General features: G+C 40.0%; 1 protein-coding gene across 5 annotated transcripts in view; it reads right to left on the bottom strand.

The window, feature by feature from the left end:
- LOC146811210 (uncharacterized) overlaps positions 1-23049 on the bottom strand; it is an 82841-nt gene that overhangs the window by 30763 nt on the left and 29029 nt on the right. For all 5 annotated transcript variants that reach the window (XR_014966699.1, XM_085618243.1, XM_085618244.1 and 2 more), the window contains exons 11-15: positions 15619-15651; positions 12991-13023; positions 12506-12538; positions 2904-2936; positions 2711-2743 (exon numbers count right to left, since the gene is read on the bottom strand). Coding sequence is in view for 4 of the 5 variants with exons in the window: in XM_085618243.1 (XP_085474369.1) it covers positions 2711-2743; positions 2904-2936; positions 12506-12538; positions 12991-13023; positions 15619-15651 (165 nt within the window). In the remaining variant the exon portion in view is untranslated. The remainder of the gene's footprint in view (positions 1-2710; positions 2744-2903; positions 2937-12505; positions 12539-12990; positions 13024-15618; positions 15652-23049) is intronic.

The raw sequence follows: 23049 nt of genomic DNA on the forward strand, positions 1-23049 counted from the left end.
GTACCTATTAAAAATTTCTGATATAGCACAATCTTCACAAGTAAATAATGTTGCTTCTTTATACATCCTTGCATCCTCAAACAGCATGCTGTCTCAAAAATATTCACTACAGTCCTTGAATCCGGCATTTAAAAACTTCCTTTGATTAAAATTCTGTTTGCCGCCTCTCCTTTTTTATTCTCTCTTTCAAATGTCTCTCTTCATCCCTTCCAGGCTCTGCATGCCTCCTCTGTCTCAGGACAACCTACTATGACAAATGCATGTTTGACTATTCTCTATTTCATCAAATTTCTCCCAACTCATTTACACGATCACAATCTTCCCTCCTTCTGCTGAAAGTCATACCTCTGCAACCTAATCATAATTAATCTCTTCTAACTCCTGCATTTAATCCCATCAACCATGTGCCACAGACCCATACAGCCATCACATACCTAATCACCGACCTATACAGCCACTCACACACACATACTCTCAAATGTTACAGGATACTGTTAGGAAATACATTTTTTTTAAACCTTTGAAATTCAGTTGAAAAACAATGTTTACAGGGACATTATGGATAGGAAATAAAATTTAACAATGCTTCAAAATTCACTTATAAAATCAAAGATTACAGTGTTGTTATAGTTAGAAAATAGAATTTAAAAAACCTTAGAAATTCAGTAAAAGAAAAAAGTTACTGGGACTTTATACTTAGGCTCAGATGTTACACGCAAAACACCATGGATATTCAGCATTTATAGTTACCTGAGCTAACTATAACGTATGCCCCCGCACTGCACTTCTTATGATCTCGCCTAGTACATCACTCATGACATGATCAGTGACATCACTGATGACATCTCAAATGACATCACTGCTGGCATCATCTAGTGAGTGTAAGTGTTTTGTTAACATTTCTGAAACTTAAAGATAAATACTAATCTACCCTATACGTTAAATTACTATACTCTCTCTACTACTGATGAGTAATACTATTTCTAAAGTGTCATCTGAGTGGCTGTGTGACTGTATCACTGTGTGAGTGGATGTCTGAGTGGCTGTATAGGCATGTGAGTGGGTGTGTACCTGGCTGCATGGCTCTGTCAGTTGATGTGTGAGTGGTATCCATTGTTGTTTTAAAATATGTTCCTACAGTGATGCTACATTTCCTAGGGTGTCCTTATGAGAAAAACTGTTGGAACACAGCGGCCTCAGCCACGTGTGTTCTGACATTGCAAGCCCTACCATGCTTGCCTTAACCACACATATGCCTTGACAGCGCATATGCCTTAACCACGCATATGCGTGGTCAAGTTGCTGGCTAGCTGGCCGAAGAGCAGGAAGCAGGAAGAGGAAGGATTGCAAGGCGGTGAGGTAAGTGGGGTTTTGGGGTGGTGGTAGTTTGTAGGGGATGGGGGTAGTTATGGGGGCTAGGATAGTTTTGGGGGCTTGGGGGTCTGGTAGTTTTCAGGGCTGGGGGGTCATGAGTTTTAGGGCTCAGGGTAGGGGACATAAAAGGGAATGTTTATAGGCTGGGGGGCCGTTGGGCTGGTGCAGGGGGCAGGCGGGGGTAGGTTTTATGTTGTAGGACTGGTTTTAGGGCTCAGGGAGGGTGGCTGGTTTTGGAGTACTTTTTAGGTGGCTGGGTTTTAGGGCTGAGGCCAGGGGACAGGAAAGGGGCAGTTTACAGTTCGAGGGGGCAGTTGGGCAAGGGGCAGGGGGAGGTGGGGAAGGTTTAACAGGGTGGGGATGTTTTAGGGCTCAAGAAGGGGGCTGGGGTTGGAGTAGTATTTTGAGGAATGGGGGTTGAATTTTAAGGATCAGGATAGACGTCAGGGTAGTTTATATGCCTGGAATGGATAGATTAGACGGTAGGGGGCAATTTTTAGGGATTAGGGGAGAGGGACAGGAGTGTGATCTTTACCACACATGTCCCTTTACCAGTCATGTATTTACCATATAATTGCGTGGTTAAGGCATGCGTGGTAAAGGCATGTGTCGTAAAGACACGGTCATGGTTAAGACCGCGTGGTAAGGCATGAGTTGTATAGGCATGCGATGTTCCATCACACAAACTCCATATGGACACTTTTTCCTGAAGACTGGTACACCAATGCAATTTCCCTTTCAGGGAAACTGGTTTTAGACATCTGTTTGCATCACTTACTAGCAGGTGTGATCTCCACCTACCAGTATGAAATAATTACCTCTTATCCCATGCTCTTCTGCCTTTAATATCGTATTACTCTTTTCAACTGATTGGCTCACTCAGAGAATTGACATAGATACAGGAATGGGATGACACAGTGTGCATATATATGTACGGTATAGTCACACCTTTAGTTATGAACTTGAGCAGTAGCTTATTGATCTGCCATTAAGTGGTCTCAATACTCCTGAGCTTGAAACACAGAAACTTTGACTTTAACTAAAATCACAGGAATCACCACTAATGTAGTTTTATCTTTTTAATTTTGTAAACAAACACTGTTGTATTTAAACCACTACCCTTGTCATCAAACAGAGCTGATTTTTTGTAAAAGGGATGGTGACATCTTCTAAAACTAGTGGATAAAATGTCATGTAACAACCAAGAGTCGTGAAGCCCTATCTCAATGGAAATATGCTATCAACAGCCCCTACTCATAATTTTTGTACAATGAAAAGACATGAGTAATATAAATGTATAATTTATATGATATAGATGTATATATATTTTCCTTACTGTAGCTCCGGCTCCTATGTTCGTAACACCTTTCTAGAGGACAAATAGAGGACAGCATTAGTAGAGAGGAAGGTGTAATACTATAAAATATGATTCATTTATAGATCAAAAGCAATCCATATGTGAGACCAACAGTTTTCAGCAGGAGTTCCCCTTCACACTTCAACGATATAGAATCAGAGCTAAAGCTTACCACAAGTCCGGTTAGTGCATTTCCAATACCGCCCTGGGGAACAAATACACATCAGGTTAGCAGGGAATGAGACACATTGTTAAGTCTTCTGCAGGCAATATATGTTGGCGGGACTTTAGCAGTGACATACCTATCAAAGGTGCAGCAGACAGTAAGGTTGAGGGGGGTACCTTCAGATTTCCCAACAATCATGCTGGCATATCTTGTTAAAATATGTTATGCCCTGCATTGTATTTTCATATCTTGCAGTTTACTAGTTCACCTGCTGATCAGCCACAGTGTGTGTTTGGAGTAGAATGTTGAGAATGCTGTGATGCTTAGAACGTTGGGAGTCTGACTGGGTGAGGTATGACAGTTACAGATGGGCTGAGCAGCAGGCAGGCTGCTCCTGGTGGGGTTAGATACTACCAAGGTCTGACTACTGGGCTAACCTACAATACCTTAACTTGTTACCTGTACTACCTGTTGGATGTACCAGTAAACCAACTTGCTGTACTACTGGAATAAAGGTACTAAAGAACTTACATGGTTATCAGCGTCTACTTCATGTAAGAGTACAACATATTTTTGGCGACGAGCGAGAGTTGGAAACGTACTCACTGCCCTGGAAGATGGTACAGTAACAAGAACAAGAAAGAAGAAGAATTTTCAAACAGCGCTACTAAAGAAGTAACTCAAGATGTCACTAGCAACAGAAGAAAGTGGCACAGCACTCTTCGCAACCCCACCAGTGTCCTGTATATCGGACAGCCCAAGCAACAGAGTGCTGTACTGTGTGGTTGTGCGTACACCCACAAGTTCTGCGCCTAAAAGGAAAGTTAAAGTCTTGGGAACATTTATCTTCATGTTCTTAGGCGCAGCAAAGATCAAGACAAACATGGACTGCTGTTCAGTGCCATATTCTGAGGATTCCTGCTGTTGGCGCTACTTTGGAGGAGCTTGATGGAGTAGTTACAATTTACAGTGCATTTTGTATACAGCACAAGTCAAGTCTGACATCTGGTGGTGTTTTGAAGGCTTTGAAAATACGTTTTTGCCTCATGATTTTACGTCGATTTTATAAGGATTTGCAGTGTTTTTGATGCATTTATTGGCTGTTTTCTCTCACAACGATGTGATTTAAAAGTTTTGTGAGTATTATGGGCCATTCTCAGCGTGGAGAATTCACACGAAGGAAAGTGTGTGAAGTGTAGTTGCAAGTTGGGGACGACTACGAGTTACGTGGTGTGGCAGGTGAGACATATTTTTGTTTTGTCTTTTTCACATTGATTTTTAGTCCGTTTTGAGACCCCTGCTCACGGTGATTCTCAACCGCCTATTTAAGTTTAAATTCAAACGTTGCACGAGCTGTGCTTGGTGCGTGAAAGCCTACCTTCACGAAGACGCTCGCGGCTTCTTGGGTCTTCTATTACGTCTAACGAAGTCTTCATACTGCTGGTTGTTAGACGCTGGGCACACAGAGCGTGCCGTGAGCCACTCGACGCGGCGTGTAAATACGTGCTGCCATTTTGAGAGGTTAACATTTATTTTTGCCAACCACGTAATTGCCATTGGAGGCGCGTGCCATATCCGCCAACCACGTAATTTTGCCAACCAAGTTTTTTTTTTGTTTCTCCACGAGCGCAGTTCCTTCGATAAAGTTTTATGTAGCAGGAAGATGTTTGAAGTGACCACAAACACCAGCAGATTGTGGTTAAAGTCGAGTTTATTGCTGCTCATCTCATCAACAGCTTCCAGGGAATGAGCTTGTGCTTCAAGCACATACATTCCATCACCCTGGAGCCCATAGAACATTCATGGTGCCATGACAACACCACATAAGCTATTACAATATCTCCCTTCTCTGCATAAATAAGAACAACAAAACAAAAAAACAAAACAACAACACAAAATAAATACATTTCAAAAAAGAAAAGAAGAATAACAAATAGATGCGCAAAAAGCACATCAATAAGCTTAAAACATCCTACAAATACTGTGGGCTGTTACAAATCCATACGTTTGGGAACAATTCTTTTGCGTGTACTCCTCCTGATTGAAACGGAAGATCCCTCTGGAGACATTTCTTTGCAGGACCGACTTTCCCCATCCAAACCAAAATTCCCACCTACTGGAAAGGAATTACTGGGACCCGAAACAGAATTGTCCTTCAAACCCATTCGACACACAACCTTATCAGGGATTCTATAAACTCTGGACACATTCCACCAATTTTTCCCCTTGACTCTCACAGCATGCCGCGAGACAGAATCTACACACACAGGTTGACTGAATTTGGAAAAACCTTTAGGTACTTTGTGTGGGATCTTTATCTTAATCCAATCCCCTACTTTGATATCGTGAGACCACCTCTCTTTTGAACCCCACTCCTCTTGATATACAGAGGTATTACCGCCAACACAACTTTTATGGTTTACCTGAGAAGAAGACAAACCTGAATTAGCTAAAAGTCCCCACTGCCTCATCCAAGCAGGACACATGTTGAACGTGGCAACTCTCCCTCTCAGTAATTCAAATGGACTCTTTCCGAATTCCAAACATGGTGTAGTCCGATGGGCCCACAACATGCTCTGAACAGCTCCCCCAATATCCATGCTACCAGCAACAGCCCATTGCACACAATCAACTAAGATACGGTTCATGCGCTCAATGAAACCATTGCCCTGTGGGTGATAGAGAGCCACACGTTTGTGGACAATACCAGATTGACTTAAGAAACAAGACATTTCCTTGGAAACAAATTGCACTCCATTGTCCGACACCAACTCTTTAGGAAAGCCTTCCCTAGCAAACAGGCTTTCCAAAAATTTGATAACTTTGGTAGAATTAGGCTCAGTCATAAAACACACCTCCCACCATTTACTGTAATAGTCCGCAACCACCAAGGCGAACCTATGCTTGCTGGATAAAACATTGAATGGGCCAATGAAGTCTAAGGCCAGTTTCATCCACGCCCCTGAAGGTAACTCGACTCTTACTTTGGGAGGAGACACAGTCTTGATTACTTTGTCACTGGAACAACAAGTATAGCAATTTTCAACCATACTTTCTATATGCCGATCCATTGAGGGCCACCAATAAATCGAACGAACCCTGCGCTTAGTGCACGTCTGCCCCAGATGACCTTCATGCCCTGCCTTGATTATGCGATCTCTCAAACTCGCTGGAGGTACAAACTTGTCACCACGCAGAATCATTTCATCTTCCTCTAAAGATAATTCATCAGCCACTTTAGCAAAAGGTTGTAATTCAGAGTCCAAATGTTTCTCCTTTGGCCACCCCTGAATAATACACTTTTTAACTTCTTTGAGAACAGAGTCTGCTTTCAATGCATCAAACCATTCATCCTCCTTGAAACACCCCTCTTTACAAACATCAATACTTGCGATCAAACATTCTTCATCTTCTTCTGCAACACATTCTTCTTGTCTCACCGGCAACGGCAATCTAGACAAAAAATCTGGTCTAATGTTTTTCCCCCCAGGAATGTGTTCAACAATGAAATTATACTGAAGAAGCTTGGAGCTCAGCCTAGCTATCCTGGGCGTATGATCTTTTACAAGCACACCATTAAGAATGGGAATAAGAGGTTTATGATCAGTCATAAGCTTGAACGATCTGCCCCAAAGGAAACCTTTGAACCTCTCAACTGCCCAACAACAAGCAAGAAGCTCCCTCTCGATCACAGAATAGTTTTTCTCACTGGGACGCAGTGATCTGGAAATAAAACCAACCGTTTGTTCTGACCCACCTCTCATTTGAGTTAACATGCCACCTAAACCATCCAAACTAGCATCCACCGACACTATGGATTCTAAAGCAGGATCATATGGAGTTAAAATGTTGCAATGGTTCAATTCATTTTTGATTTTTTCAAAATCATCTTGACATTCTTGATCCCAAAGAAACACAGTTCCCCTTTTCAAAAGTTCCCGAAGATGGGCGGTCTTTGCTGCAAAGTTGGAAATGAATTTGGCATAAAACTCACACATGCCAAGGAAAGATGATACTTGTTCCTTGGATTTGGGGGACGGAATTTTGACAATAGCTTCAATCAGACCCACTCTAGGAAGAATGCCTTCACCTGAAATACAATGTCCAAGGTACTCTATGGACTGCACACCAAACACGCATTTACTTAAGTTCCCTACGATACCCTTATCTTGTAATCTGTTCAACACCTCAGATAAATTTTTATCATGCGAAGACTTGCTAACCCCGGCTACTAGAATGTCATCCTGAAACACTACTGTGTCCTGCATGCCCATCAGAACTTTTTCCATGACACGCTGGAAAACAGAGGCAGCGGAAGCTAACCCAAAAGGCATCCGTCGAAACTGGAAAGTGCCAGATGGTGAAACAAAAGCAGTCAAGTGTTTAGATGATGCATCTAACTCCACCTGATGGTATGCTGATGACAGATCTATCTTTGAAAACCATTTGAACCCTTGAAACTTTGATACTATGTCATCAATACGGGGTAACGGGTGAGAATCCACCCAGATATTTTTATTGAGGCTGCGTAAGTCAATGCAGACTCTGAGGTTTCCATTTTTTTTCCGTGCGACGACCAAAGGACTTAACCAAAGGGATGATTCAACTGGTTCGATCACCCCTGTTTCACACATCTTTTCCAACTCCTCTGCTAGGTCATCCCGAACACTCAAAGGTACATTGCGTAGCTTATGTTTACAAGGAATGGCTCCATCTTTTACCTTAATAAGGTGTTTAAAGCCTTTGATTAATCCCAGTGACTCAGAAAAAACTTTTGGAAAACTGCTTCCCCAACTGGAAAAGTCTTTTTCACTCCTTGACTCATTAACAATAGAGACTGGTTCCTTAGTGCCTGGCCTAAGAGTCATTTTAAACAAAGCTTGGTGGTACCACCCAAGGATGTCTAATCCCTTAATAGCTACATAAACTTTCCCCGTGATAATTTTTTCCTTGAACATCAATGTGCCTTCAAAGAAACCTTTAAGTTGGATCCTCCTTCCTTCATAAGACACTGGACTTCTATCAGGAGGTTCCAAATGTCTGTCACCCCAAACAGATTCAAACAACTCTTCCGTGATCATTGTCATGCGTGCTCCGGAATCAACAAGCAATATTAGGACTTTGCCATCCACAACTATGTCTACAATAGGATCTGCACAGTCCTCACCATCATCCTTCACTACTAACATAAGGTCTCTCATGGAACTCACAACTTCTGTGTTACATTCTAGAATGTCACTCTCCTCCCACACAACGTTGACATTCCTTCTAGAGTTACATACTTTAGCAAAGTGACCTTGTTTACCACAATTCCTACACATAGCATTACGAGCAGGACAAACTCGTGAATTAGGAAAATGTGCAGAATAACCACACTTTGAACACAAATTCTTCTTCTGTAGATAGAATTGTTTCTTATCTTGTTTTGCAACTTGCGACTTCCCTTTAACCTCATTGCCGTTTTTCTCACCAGTATTTTTCTCAGGCAAACCATTCTTGTCTGCACTATTTTTACTATCACTTACAGCCCCCACCATTGTTTTATCAGATCTCAGTTCGTTGGACGATGACTGCGATAATTCAATGCTTTTGACAATAGAAATTGTTTCTTCAAGAGATGGGTTTTTTAAAGTTAATAACTTCTGTTGCACTTTTTTGTCTCTGCAACGTACCACAATTTGATCTCTTATGAGTTGAGATGTAAACATCTCAAATTCACAGTCAGATGCTAGGATGCGTAGAGAAGCGACATATGATACAATGCTCTCAGAGGTTTGTTGTTCCCTCGTGAAAAACTTATGTCTTGCTACTACTAAACTTTTTTCCACATCAAATTGTTTTTCTAGCATGTGAATAGCTTGGTCAAAATCATTGAGCGGCTCAACCCCCTCTGCTAGCTCAGGCAAAGGTAAATGCTCAAGAACTGCCTGCCCTTCAAAACCCAAATTATGTTCAAGGATAAATCTTTTACGTTCGGCGCTAAATCTGAGACCTCCAATGGCCCCTAAATACTTGGTAAAGGCTCTATACCAAACTTTCCACTCTACTGGTGGATCCCCTGGAAGCTGTAGAAAAGGAGAAGGGGCTTGTACATTTTGCATGGTGAAAATTAAGATAGAATAATCAATCAACAAATAAATAATAAAAAAAAAAATACCACAAAATTTTCACTGCAAATGTGAGTTTCCCTGTTCTCCCTGAATATTAGAGTAACATATATGTATCACAATATAATTTTTGTTACAATACACCCTATGTATGTGCTATTTTCCCTTTTTTTTAATATAATACCTGAACATGTAACCTGTAATTCACTAAAACTGCTATGAACAATGACACGCTGTAACTAACGAGCATCCACAAGATGGCGCTAGAGTATTAATGAACTGCCAATGTTTGAATCCAATACGAATGAAAATAATAATTCTGTCTGTTGACTGTGCTTTAAAAACTTGCACAACATAAAGCGAAGAGTACCTTGACCCAACAGACTGTCACGTATAACTTTACTGTTCAAACGAAACATCCGATTGTTTCCGTGGCATTTCTGACGTAGAGGAGAAAAAACGGAGTCTTTGGTGTGTTGCCTCGTAGATTCCAAGCGTAGACGTCAGCGCGCACATAAGCGTGTGCCGTGTGGCTCAAAGCACGCTCTTGCTGCACTGGGTGAAGAATCTGGATGACAGGGAACAAACACCATGGAATCCTTGAGGTGGATGACGCGCGCGACTCAGCAACGGTGAGTACGCGAGCACTTTCAAAAGATAATAAATGTAACAGGTATTACCCGCTGATGTCGCTGAAACATCCAACCTTGACCACAATTAACGAATAGATCACCAAGTCTCTGCTGACGAAGAGTCAGACCTTTACAGTGCTACTCGCACAGGAACGTCGATCACCATTTGTGCACCTTGTAAGCGTGCCGTTTGGTTTACTTTCCAGAGGTCAGACGGTGTTATTTGATACATCGCCGGTGAGTTGCAGTTTTGATGCTGATCCTTTCAGTTGCAAAAGCATTTCGAGGCAGAGTTTTGATGTCGCTTCATGTGAACTTGGGGAAAGTCAGATTTTCGGAGGTTGTTCCTGGTACACGACTTTGGGGCTGAACATATCTAATTGGAGAGTTGGAGACTGCACAATATGAATGGCGTAAATGTTTTCGGGTGAGAGATCGCTCACCGGTGTGGCATACAGTTTTAAGATGTTTTGCATTTAAAATGTTTGCAAATTTTATGTAATGTTTTTTTGGAGTGTGATTTTCCACAGTATTTGTTTCCCTTCATATGGGTAGGACATGTAATGTCGGGGTGGTAATCACAGGTTCATCTCTAGTTTCAGGGGTGTGGTTCAGTTAACGCTCATCGTATAGTTACAGTACCCTTAGGCAAGGGATGCCCTATTAGTGTTATTGGGCAGAGGCTACACGTATGCCTGGTTTAGTTAGTGAGCGTAAAGTTGAGGTGTTTTGTCCTCAGTGGTTCATTCTCCACAGGTTTAGTGCCCTTACGCAAGGGATGCCCTCTTAGTGTCTTTGATGGGCTGTGTTTACACGTTCCCTTATTTTAGGGATGGGTATGGGTTTGATTCTAGTTCCTTCCCATTTAGAGTTATTGGAACCCCTGTTCTGGGGTGGGTATGTGGTCATGTTACACATTAAGCGGTACACGCGGCCTTTTTATTGAGGCGAGTTGGTGAGTGAGATTTCTACTCACAGTTCCCATATTTTAGGGATGGTCATGGTCTGGGTACGAGCCCCTTTCCATAGTGCGTTACACGCAGCCTTGACTAAGGTGGGTTTATGGGTATTGTTCCCATTCATGGTTTACAGATTAGTTCTTTTTGGTAACCCGGACGCGGGTCATGTTTTCATGGTTTCCACCAGTTAACATAACATTGTACCCTCTCACAGGGTTGGTTTAGATTTATGGGTACGGTTCCCCTACACAGGGTGTATATGTTAGTTATATGGTCCCATATTCATTGTTATAGTCTTGGACCCTTACATTAGGGTGGACTTTAGGGTCATAATCCCGAGTTTCTGTACCTCGCATGAGGAGTGACGGTTTGGTTTTAATCATCTTCACAACGTAGGTAAGTTTCCTTTTGCTAGGAACTGTGCTTTTCATTTGTTCCCTTTCTTTTGGGATTGTACTATAGGGTTGGTATGTGTCGGTTGGGTCCCATGCTTTTCAAGGTCATTCCTACTCAGGATGTGCATGCATGGGAGTTAGACTCAAATACAGTGGCAAGGTGGTTACCTTTTGTCTAACGCAATGACACTTTCTCATTTTGTTTTTGGGAGAGGATGGGTTGTTGTACTCAATTTTACAATTGTTGTATATTATCCGTTCTCTACTTTGAATGGTTCATTATCTCTCGTGATGTTCTTAATTGCACATCCCTGGTTTTGATTCATTCTTTTCATGGGTAATTTTGCTATGTTTGAGATTTGGCAATATGTGCATTATGCTTCAGAATGTTTTTTTAGATTGAGTTGGGTCGTGGGGTTTGTTTCCCTTTTTGCTATATGCTACTTATTGTCTCATTCTGTTTTGTTTTTTATTGCCTTTGAATCTTTCGTGTTGTTTAACACTTTTAGGCATCTCTGAGTTTTGAATCATTTTATTACAAGTGTATTTTCGTTTGTGTATGGTTTGCTCATATAGCATTGTTGTATTTCCATAGTACAAATGTCACTTTCGTTTTTCATTTTAAAATAAGGGGGATATGTTATGCCCTGCATTGTATTTTCATATCTTGCAGTTTACTAGTTCACCTGCTGATCAGCCACAGTGTGTGTTTGGAGTAGAATGTTGAGAATGCTGTGATGCTTAGAACGTTGGGAGTCTGACTGGGTGAGGTATGACAGTTACAGATGGGCTGAGCAGCAGGCAGGCTGCTCCTGGTGGGGTTAGATACTACCAAGGTCTGACTACTGGGCTAACCTACAATACCTTAACTTGTTACCTGTACTACCTGTTGGATGTACCAGTAAACCAACTTGCTGTACTACTGGAATAAAGGTACTAAAGAACTTACATGGTTATCAGCGTCTACTTCATGTAAGAGTACAAAAAAATACATTATGAGAAGCAGAACAGGGGGGCTTAAGAGCCAATGGAAAGAGAGGAGTGTTAGACGTACTTAAAACACAATAGTTTTCAAACTAACCAAGTTTTAGGGCAGAGACTAGAGACAGAGAGAGGGAGAATGTCAGCGTGTGTTTGTCAGTGTGGGCATGTAAAGATCCAGGCTTAAATGTGACAGTGACTTCACCATACCAGACTGAAAGCCTCTATACCCAATTATATACTACAAATACACCCCCCTCCTCCCCCCAAAGCTCCGCCCCTGGCAGCAGGTCCAAAGGATACTGAAAATTGTGAACAGTAGCAGCAGCATAGATTGTGACATAAATCTAAATATGATGTTTATATTGGTGAGGTGTAACGGCCTATTCTGCAGGGAAAAGAGAAAACAGCAATACTGGGAGGAGGGGGTGGAATATTGTAAAACATGATTGCATTATCAGTCAGAATCAATCAAATGGGGCTATCTGTTTCTTGCAGGCTCCCTCGCCTGTGCTCATTCAAGGTAATGCTTACCGCAACTCCACCTAACAAATTAGCAGCACCGCCCTGCAAGACAAAATAAAGAATAACTGAGCAGCTGGCTGATACACTGTAATGTCTGCTATCGGGAATCGGTGTGGGAGGGACTTTGGCAGAGGAATAGACATCAATGGGACAGCAGTTGCAGTGGCTTAAGGGGCCCAATGCATCTCAGACATGGCTGTTTTTACTAAACAATTGAGATTTTGGGGTTTGTTTTCAACCCTTGCATGTGGGCCCATGGCACCCTTTCTGCACCACTGGAATTTGGTATCTTATGGGCCCACACATGCATGTTGTGTTGCAGTACAGTCAACATTGCAGTTATTGTATTTATGATGAAGAACAGTAGTGGCAGGGTAGATTGTGACACACTTCAAAACATGCAACAGATATGGTCAAATACAACTCAAGCATGGAAATATAATTTCTTCAAAATAATCCCTAATGCACCTATAGAATATGATTTAAATTTGTACCACGATTCCGGTGACCAAATTTTCCGCACCACCCTGGAGGAGGTAAAAAAGTCTGAATTAGAAGGGAGAACAAAACCTGTGTTGCAAAATTTCATTAAGTGCTGTAGGGTGGTCTGTCCTGTGAGAATCATATGTAGCAATGAGCATTTGTTTCACTGTGATTAACACTGCTCTATTAATTACCACAGAAAAATGACCGGAAAACAATTTTAGCAGAGAAGAATGTTGCTCACTCCAAAACATGAAGGATGACCACCTCTCAAGGCTCAGATGGAATTGTTTTTTGCACTGGCATAATTAGCAAAATTTCATGTCATTTTTTATAATCAAATGTGAACTATTATGCCACATTGCATGATTACATGTTGTTAGGAAAATTTGCCATTTGTAGTAAATTTGGTTACTGTGAATGTGCAGGAAGAAATCGAATGACATTATGAAAGCAGTCTTTGTTTGCAGATTTTTGCACCATTTAATTTCCATCAGAGCAGAATGCATATTCCACTGATCTATGAACATATTTTAAATCAAAGTTGCATCCACCTGCTAAAGTTCAAACGCCACCCTTTGCAAGTAACATATCAGCATTGACAAAGTGAGAGTGACAAATTGCGAAACCTATCAGGAGATAGATACCATGTAAATGACAAGAGTGGGGTTTCTATATATTCAGCAGTGGTATTTACCTCTCTCTATGATCTTGGCCTCATTATGGAGGCCTGTATTGGAGGATCAGGTATTTCTGTGAATGTGACACTTGAATGCGGACAAACCGTCATTTATGAGTAAAAATATTCACTTGTACTCATGCATGGGGTTGCACATACTTAAATTCCTCCAATGAGGCAGAATGTCCTGTAGGAATAACTCTGCTCAATAAGAAATGTTATGGTTAATCAAGGCCAAGGGATTTCTACCAAATGAATGTCCTTGAAGCGTTGTGAGTACTCACAAACGTTTGTCAGGCACGTTCCCATTAGGAGATTTCTGATTGAAAACCACTGTTCCTCATGAAAAGTTGCAACTATTCTTTATATGTGAAAGTTTATGCAGGTGATTCATCGTGAGACTTTTCAGTCGCAGGTTCATGAAGCAGGGCTAACATTCTATGGTCCGACTACATGGGAGCAGATTTGCTACACTGACATTATATTATCTGTAAACAACTTATTTTCTGAACGTAAATTCACATTTTGCAAAGAACAAAGGTGAGTTTTCAATGAAGAGGAATGTATTACACACCCATGCTCAACATAGGACTGCAAATACATTTCTGAAAGGGGCATGTTTAAATGTCAGGATATGAAGGCAACTCGTAAGCATAAACATACAAATGTATATTCGAGACCTTGATGAATTCGGCGATTCTGACCATCACACAGTTTTACATGAATGTGTAATGTTATAAGAAAAGTTAAGGGTTGTGTTTTCTAAATTTAAGTCTTAATAAAAGTGCTAGGACTGGACCAAAATGACCACATTATTGTCTGTTTAATTATTCCCTCACAAGCAGAATGCCCATACTGAATAATATGTAATGCAAAAGGTTGAGACTAATACAATGTTTTGCAAAAGCATGCAGTTTAATGCACTTTACATAATTGACTTTAAATAATAATGAAATCCTTATACAAGCACCAAAATTAATGATGTGACTTCTAGACTTTTGTTCTCAGTATTGATGTGCGCATAACAGAGGACTTTGGGCCTAATTTAGAATTTGGCAAATGGTATAGTCTGTCACAAATGTGACCGATATCTTGCCTACCATATTACAAATGCCATTGAACATGCTGTACGATAGCCGACTGATAAGGGAGTCCCTTCAGGATCTCCTGGTCTCTGGATCATCGTTCTGGCATGGATCACAATGCAGCCCCTCCATCTAGCCACGCATGTTCCGGAGTTGAGTGAGACTATCGCTCGATCTCCCATGGCAGACAGTGGAGCCCAGGATCATGGAACGGGGCATTACAGCAAGAACAATACAACAACAAAGGAGAGGGGTAATGCAGGAGACCACCATCTTGGCGGTGAAGCCCACTCCAGCGGGAGGGTGGCGTGCTTTGTGGCCCGGCCTGGGCTTGTCTGACGTGTGCTCCCGGGTCCACTGATGTGCTCCCCCATGCCCAGTAACCAGTGCATAGAAGGCTGCTGAGCACCATTGGGTGTTTAGGGAGGCTGCTGCTGATCCTTGGCCTTGTGACTCCGGGTCCAATGCCAATGCACTGCTGTGCCCAGCCAACTGGTACCAAGGACTCTATTTTGGCTGACATGGACAAGACATTAGTCACATTTGTGAAGCAGTAGCCTGGCCGCCGAACTCTAATTGAGGCCTTAACCACTAGAGTTGAGTTTAAAACTCATTGTACAGAATGGACAATATTGGAGAGACTTCGCAGCAGGTGGTCGATATTCCTCACTTTCTTAATAATAATTGCAGAGGTATATTTCTTACCATGTAAAATTGTTTTAAACCAATTATTCAACTGTACATAGTGTGCGTGTGTGTGTGTGGATGCATGTGTGTAGAGGGGTTCAAGGAGGGCTAGTACTCGGAGGTGTTGCAACGCATATAAATGAGAGAGTTTGTGACAAATTATTTTTTAAATTAGAGACTGATCTTACCACAAGGCCTCCTGCTGCATTAAGAATGCCTCCCTTCAGGAAAGAAACAAGAAACAATTAAAGAGGGAAACCTTTCACCTCACCACACAGAAATATGAAACTGCATATGAATAGCATTTTCAGCATTAGAACCAGGCAAGTTTAGAACAATAATGGACAAGGACAATAGAATTAGAAGGTTTAAAGGACATTTTTACAAAATGATGACAATGTAAATGTCAACACGAAATGTTGGGATGTATACTTGTATTTTTAATGATGCTCATGTCTTCCTTCTCCATGGAGCTAAACTGGTAGAGATTCTAAAGAAGGATCCTAACACCATAGAAATATTGCATCCAAGCCCCTAAGCTTTCCTGCAATGATGCTGCCCAAAACATTCTACCAACTTGCAGGTATATTCACACCATATAATATATGTAGGGGCAAACCCTATGTGTTTAAACAGACAGAACTAATATCATGTGGCAGTGTTGCTTTACTCTCTCTCTCTCTATCTCTGGGTATATATATATATATACATATATACATGAATATATATATAGTTATGGGTTGTGGCCATGACAATACCTGCACTTTAACCTTTCTATGTTTCAATGATTTTCTTGGGAAAATATATAACATCTAATCTTTTTGGGAGGGTACAGCTCCCCCTCTCCCACCTCATTTGTTTTAACCCTCTCCATCTTTCTACCTATAATCGAGGAATGTGTGTGTGTGCATGTATATATATACATATATGTATATATATGAATATATATATGCAAAGAATGTAAAAATCAAAGGTTAAAGCTTAGTTACAGTTAGGAAAACTATATTTAACCTTTCTTTTCTATGTTCCAATGTTTTTGCAGTTTAACTTTTGTTTGTATCGAAACAAAAGATTAAATACAGTTTTCTCAACTGTAACTAAGCTTTAACCTTTGATATATATATATATATATATATATATATATATATATATATATATATTCATTCACTGAAAAAACCATAGGTTTCACACATGTTATAGTTAGCGGAAATTTTACTGATAAAAAACCAATGAAATTCCCCCGTTATAGTTAGTGCAGGAAACTATAACTCACGCGACCGCAATCCTCTGCTGATGCTAATACTGTATTTAGACACTTATTTGCCCATGTCTTCTTCCATACATTTTTAGCTATACATATATTACAAATATTTTTTTTTCATAAAGACACATATGTCATCAGCAGAAGATTGCGGTCGCGTGAGTTATAGTTTCCTGCACTAACTATAACGGGGGAATTTCATTGGTTTTTTATCAGTAAAATTTCCGCTAACTATAACATGTGTGAAACCTATGGTTTTTTCAGTGAATTTGCAAGGTTTTTTAAATGCTAATTCCTAACTATAACGTGTGTGAAACCTATGGATTTTCAGTGAATTTGTACGTTTTTTTAAATGCTAAGTTACTTTACGCCATTCGTGGCGTGCGCGCCCACTTAATGCAGTTCGTTCCGTGCGCGCACAGTGAGCACGCGGTGCGCTTCGCGCACCGCGCGCCCACTTTACGCAGTTAGTGCCGTGCACGCACGGTGGGCACACGGTGCGCTACGCGCACCGCGTGCCCACGTTACGCTAGATGGGCCATGTACGCACGATGCGTTTCGCGCACCGTGCGCACATGGAGGACATATTATGCGCTTCCTTGTGATAGGTAATCTGTTGAAATTTTTTGGGGAAATGCTGTGCTCTTATATGCCATGCACAAATGGTGGCCTTCGGCCACCATTTGGACACGGGGTGGAGAGAGTGGGGTTTTTTTTTTTTATAATTTTTTACCGTACGCGTACGGTAAGCGTACGGTAAGCGTAATCGGCGACATTTTCGAAAAATAAAAAATTACCGTTTTTTGCCTTGGGGGATCTTTGAAGACTCAACTAACATGGTTATGTGCATGGGCGCTGTCTAAACAGCCCCTTTATATGTTTTTGGCATTTGTTTATCAGCTCCCCCCTCAGAGTGCGAGAGAGAAAATGGCAGCCGCCGCTTCCTGGTTTCGACCGATTCGAATGTTTACTAAGATCTAAGGGCCAATCAGAATCGCGCTCGCGCACGCCACCGCACGCGTACGGTAAGCGCACCGTAAGCGCACCGTAAGCTGGCTCAGATATATATATTGATTTAAAGGCTATTTTCTCAGAATCTACTGAACAGATTTACACCAAACCTACAAAAGGCACTTCCTTGACCTGAGGACTACCTCTCTGCCAAATTTCAAGTAATTCTGTTCAGCCGTTCGGGCTGTAGCTGTGTCTAAAGGTCCTATGGAAAAATGCATGGGAAAAACGCGTTTTGGGACCCCCCTTTAATCTCAGCCCCCGCTTGACGAATCCCCCCGAGACTTTCAGGGTAGGAGCGGAGCGTAGCGCCCCACCTATTTTGAAAAATTCGCAAGGATTCGTCGACCGGCGCAAAAGTTATTCAAAATAGAATGTTGCGGATTTCCTATGGAAACGTGGTCCTAACTATAACTACCTACTGGCGACCGCCAGTAGGTAATATATATATACATATATATATATTCACTTAAAAAAACCATAGGTTTCACACACGTTATAGTTAGGAATTAGCATTTAAAAAACCTTGCAAATTCACTTAAAAAACCATAGGTTTCACACAGGTTGTAGTTAGGTGGACATTTCCCTCGTAAAAAACCAATGAAATTCCCCCGTTATAGTTAGTTCAGATAACTATAACTCGCACGCCCGCAATCCACTGCTGATGACGTCAGATATTACATCACTGATGACATATGTGTCTTTCTGAAAAATAAATATTTGTAATATATGTATAGCTAAAGATTAATGGAAGAAGACATGGGTAAATAAGTGTCTAAATACAGTGATGTAATATCTGACGTCATCAGCAGTGGTTTGCGGGCGTGCGAGTTATAGTTATCTGAACTAACTATAACGGGGGAATTTCATTGGTTTTTTACGAGGGAAATGTCCACCTAACTATAACCTGTGTGAAACCTATGGTTTTTTAAGTGAATTTGCAAGGTTTTTTAAATGCTAATTCCTAACTATAACGTGTGTGAAACCTATGGTTTTTTAAGTGAATATATATATATGTATATATATATATATATATATATATATATATATATATATATATATATATATATATATATATTTATATATATATGTATATCTCAAAGGTTAAAGCTTAGTTACAGTTAAGAAAACTGTATTTAATCTTTTGTTTCTATACAAACAAAAGTTAAACTGCAAAAACATTGGAACATAGAAAAGAAAGGTTAAATATAATTTTCTTAACTGTAACTAAGCTTTAACCTTTGATTTTTACATTCTTTGCATATATATATTCATATATATACATATATGTATATATATACATGCACACACACACACACATTCCTCGATTATAGGTATAAAGATGGAGAGGGTTAAAACAAATGAGGTGGGAGAGGGGGAGTTGTACCCTCCCAAAAAGATTAGATGTTATATATTTTCCCAAGAAAATCATTGAAACATAGAAAGGTTAAAGTGCAGGTATTGTCATGGCCACAACCCATAACTAACAGAATAGTCATACAAACAATAACATGCACACCACTAACAATGCGTATGAATCCACAATATTTATGTCAATAAATAACATCTCATACAAACAAAATGTAATTAAATAACATATAATCAAACCAATAAATGATTTTTCATTCATAGTTGCTCCTGTCAGAGTGTGGGGGGTGGACAAGTGACATGTAATCTCATCTATACTGTGGTTTACCACCATTGAAATTACATCTTTCTTATTTAGGGTGAGCTCATGAGCATTGCATTTGGTTTTTAAGTTAAGGTTTGCATATAAAAGTGCCTGCAAGTGTCTGAAAAACAACACATTAGCGCTCTATTAAACGATGAATGATTCAATTATTTACTGAACATCAGTAACATTTCAACCGGGAAACATTCACAAAAATAGCGGTATCAAAGCACAGAGCGGTGGGGATGAGGTGTATATCCTAAAATATTCAACAGCTAGTGATGGGTACATTACACCAGTAGTCTAGATAGCACTGGAGAAGACATCATTAAATAAACATTCACAGATTAGGACGTTGTATCTGGGGAGTGTACTTTGTAACTGATTAATTTCCCAGTTAATGGTGAAAGAATGAATCCAATCTTTCAGCAAATTCATGTGCATTTTCCCCAAATATGAGTACATAATTATTAAGGGAAGCCTGATTCACAAACATCAACGTTAAAAAATATGATGTGGGTTCTCAGATCTTTTTGTTGTTACATGTTAGGTATACAGCCAAGATTTAGTCACACAAAAGTGAGACAAACTGGTGGACGCGCGAGCGCGCGAATCAAGATGGCCGCCACCCGGTGAGCTCCTCCGCGTTTTCGCCCGTTTTTTTTAAATAAAACGCCGAATGTCTGTCGAAATTTTGTTTTAAAGGAGGTCGCTGCTCAAATTACAGGCTTACCAGCATTGTGAAGCGGTTTCAACTCGTTTTCATCGTGGGAAGTCGTGTTTCTGGCTCCCTGGTTCCTGCTCCGAGCTCTGCATTGAGGGACTGCCTGGTTAGTCTGTCAGGGGGGCGGAGCATACTTCAGGAAAGGGCCTGGCTTGGGCCTAGCCACACCCCTAGTCCAGTTTAGCTGCTGCACCAGTATTTTGGAGGATTGCTTTGCTTCTTTTCGCTTTTTTTACTCATAATCTATTCATTTTTAATCAAATTTTATTATCTTTTCTCAAAAATGGATAATAAAAATAAAAGAAAACAGCAGATTTCACCGCCCCCAATAAAATCAAAGGTGGTGGAGTCATCTGAACCCTCGCTTTCTTTAATTTTGGAGGAAATTCAGGCTCTTCGTGCTAATACAGAAACTATTGCGACTGAAATAAAAAATGTACGAAAGGAAATGGCGAGTATGTCGATGAAAATCTCAGACAACTCAATTAAAATACAAGACAATAAAGTTAAAGTCGATGCTTTTACTCCACTTGTGGCGAAAATATCACCTCTGTGCTCACAACTTCTGGACATGGAAAATCGCAATAGACAATATAATCTTCGCATATTTAATTTACCAGAAGAGGTTGAGGGATCTAACTGTCGACTATACTTAGAGAACTTACTTCCTGGTCTTTTAAATGTCAAATTTCCAGAAAAATTTGAAATCGATAAGGCTCATAGAATTCCTTCACGTCGCAATCCTCAACATAGCAAGCCTAGACAAATGATATTTAAAGTTCTCCGTCACCATCATTTGGTTCTGATCAGAAAAGCAGCTAGAGAAATTCCTTCATTGTTGGTCAATGGTCACAAAATCTTTATTCATCAAGATTTTGCCAAGGAAACTGTTGCAACACGTGAGGGATTTACTGATCTTCGCCCACGATTGAGAAGCCTTGGATACCAATATGGCCTTTTTGACCCTTCAACTATGCGCATTTGGAAAGATAATTTTTCAAAATCCTTTCAGCGTCCTGAAGATCTACGACAATTTCTGGATCAACAAGTACAGCAATCTATGGACACTCAGGGTCCTATCACTTGATTCTTTCATGTATGATCTTCTTTGACAGATTTATATAACTCATAATATTCTGGGCTCCAGCGGTTTCTGGCCATGCTTGTAGAGCGTGTGTGCGTCCCAATCTTCATATTTATGTGTTTTGTTTGTCTTTTTTGCTATGTTTTATTTCTTCCATTCCCTTTTGTGTGTTTTGGAGCTACTTTCTTCTTAACATTTGTGTCTTTTTCTGACCTTCTTCTTTCTAACCCTTCTCTCTTTTTATTTTGTCATGGCTAATATTAAAGTAGTGTCACTGAATGTTAAAGGTTTACGCCATCCTGTGAAACGTACAAAAATTTTGGATTATTTAGGTAGTTGCAAAGCTGATTTTTGTTTTTTGCAGGAAACTCATATAGATGATAAAATTTTAAACTATATGAAGAAAAAATGGGTTGATAATATTGTTTCTTCTCCTGCTAATGGCAAGAAAAATGGTGTAGCTATATTATGTGCGAAAAAAGCACATTGCCAAGTTTTGAGCAAAATTACAGATACGGATAGGAGATATTTAATTGTTAAGGTTAAAGTTCATGATTCTATCTTATTTTTATTAAATGTTTATGGCCCTACTGCAGATGACCCTGTTTTTTGGGCTACTCTTTCAACGGAGGTGGTTAAAATTGGTAATGTACCTTTAATTGTTGCAGGTGATTTTAATGTCATATCTGATCCTTTATTAGATAGAATATCTCGTACTAAATTCCACCCCCCTAAGGTTTATTTTGCTTTTAAATTATTTCTTCAAACCACTAAGTTAGTTGATATTTGGCGGTTACACTACCCTACAGAAAAATGTTTTACTTTTTTTTCTAACCCACATAATTCTCATTCTAGGATCGATCATATATTAGTTTCGAAACAGCTGATCAACTGTGTTAGTAACCCCAAGATTGGCAACATTGATGTCTCTGACCATGCTATGGTTTCTTGTATTCTAAATTTAAATCCAACCTTTACTAACCAGCCTAGATGGAGAATGAATTCTGGTATAGCTCTCAATGAACTTAATAAACCAAAGCTCCTCTCTGCCATTCATGATTTTTTTCAATTTAACCCTGAAGGTACTACTTCATTGGTTAATAGACGGGATGCTTTTAAAGCTTATATTAGACGGGAAACTATTTCTATTATGGCTCACGAAAATAAGACCTTTAATGCAAATATTAAAAAGCTAGAAAAGCAAATAGCGGAATATGAACGACTTTTTATTTCGTCTAATGACCCCCAATATAGAAGTAAGTTGCAAAAGCTTCGATATGAATTTAATACAATTCTTAGTAATAGAGCTGGTGTTCAGATTTCTAAGGCCAAAGCTAAATTTAGTTTTAATGCAAACAGATCTGGAAGATTGTTAGCGAATTACTTACGTATCAAAAAGGATAAAACTCAAATTACTTCTATTCATGGATCCAATGGTAAAATTGCTTTATCTCATAAAGATATTGTGAATGAATTTTTGGATTTTTACTCTAAGTTATATGATAAACCTGATTTTCATAATGAATCTTTAGTTGATTCTTTTTTATCCTCATGTGGTTTACCTAAAATTTCTCCATCAGATAAAATGGGGCTTGACTCTCCAATTACTAAGGAGGAAATTTTGACCGCCATAAAATCTCTTAAAAAGAATAAATCTCCGTGTCCTGATGGTATCCCAGCGGAGTTTTATAAAGAGTTTCAATCCCTTCTTTTACCCTTAATATTTCAACTTTTCACAACGTTTGGCTCTACGGGAATTACTTCAGGATCCTTTACTGAAGCTTTAATTATCGTTCTTCCCAAACCTGATAAAGACCCCACCCTTGTATCTAATTATCGCCCTATCTCTTTAATTAATCAAGACTGT

The sequence above is a fragment of the Triturus cristatus genome, chromosome 7 (assembly GCF_964204655.1).
Source record: "Triturus cristatus chromosome 7, aTriCri1.1, whole genome shotgun sequence".
Taxonomy (NCBI): domain Eukaryota; kingdom Metazoa; phylum Chordata; class Amphibia; order Caudata; family Salamandridae; genus Triturus; species Triturus cristatus.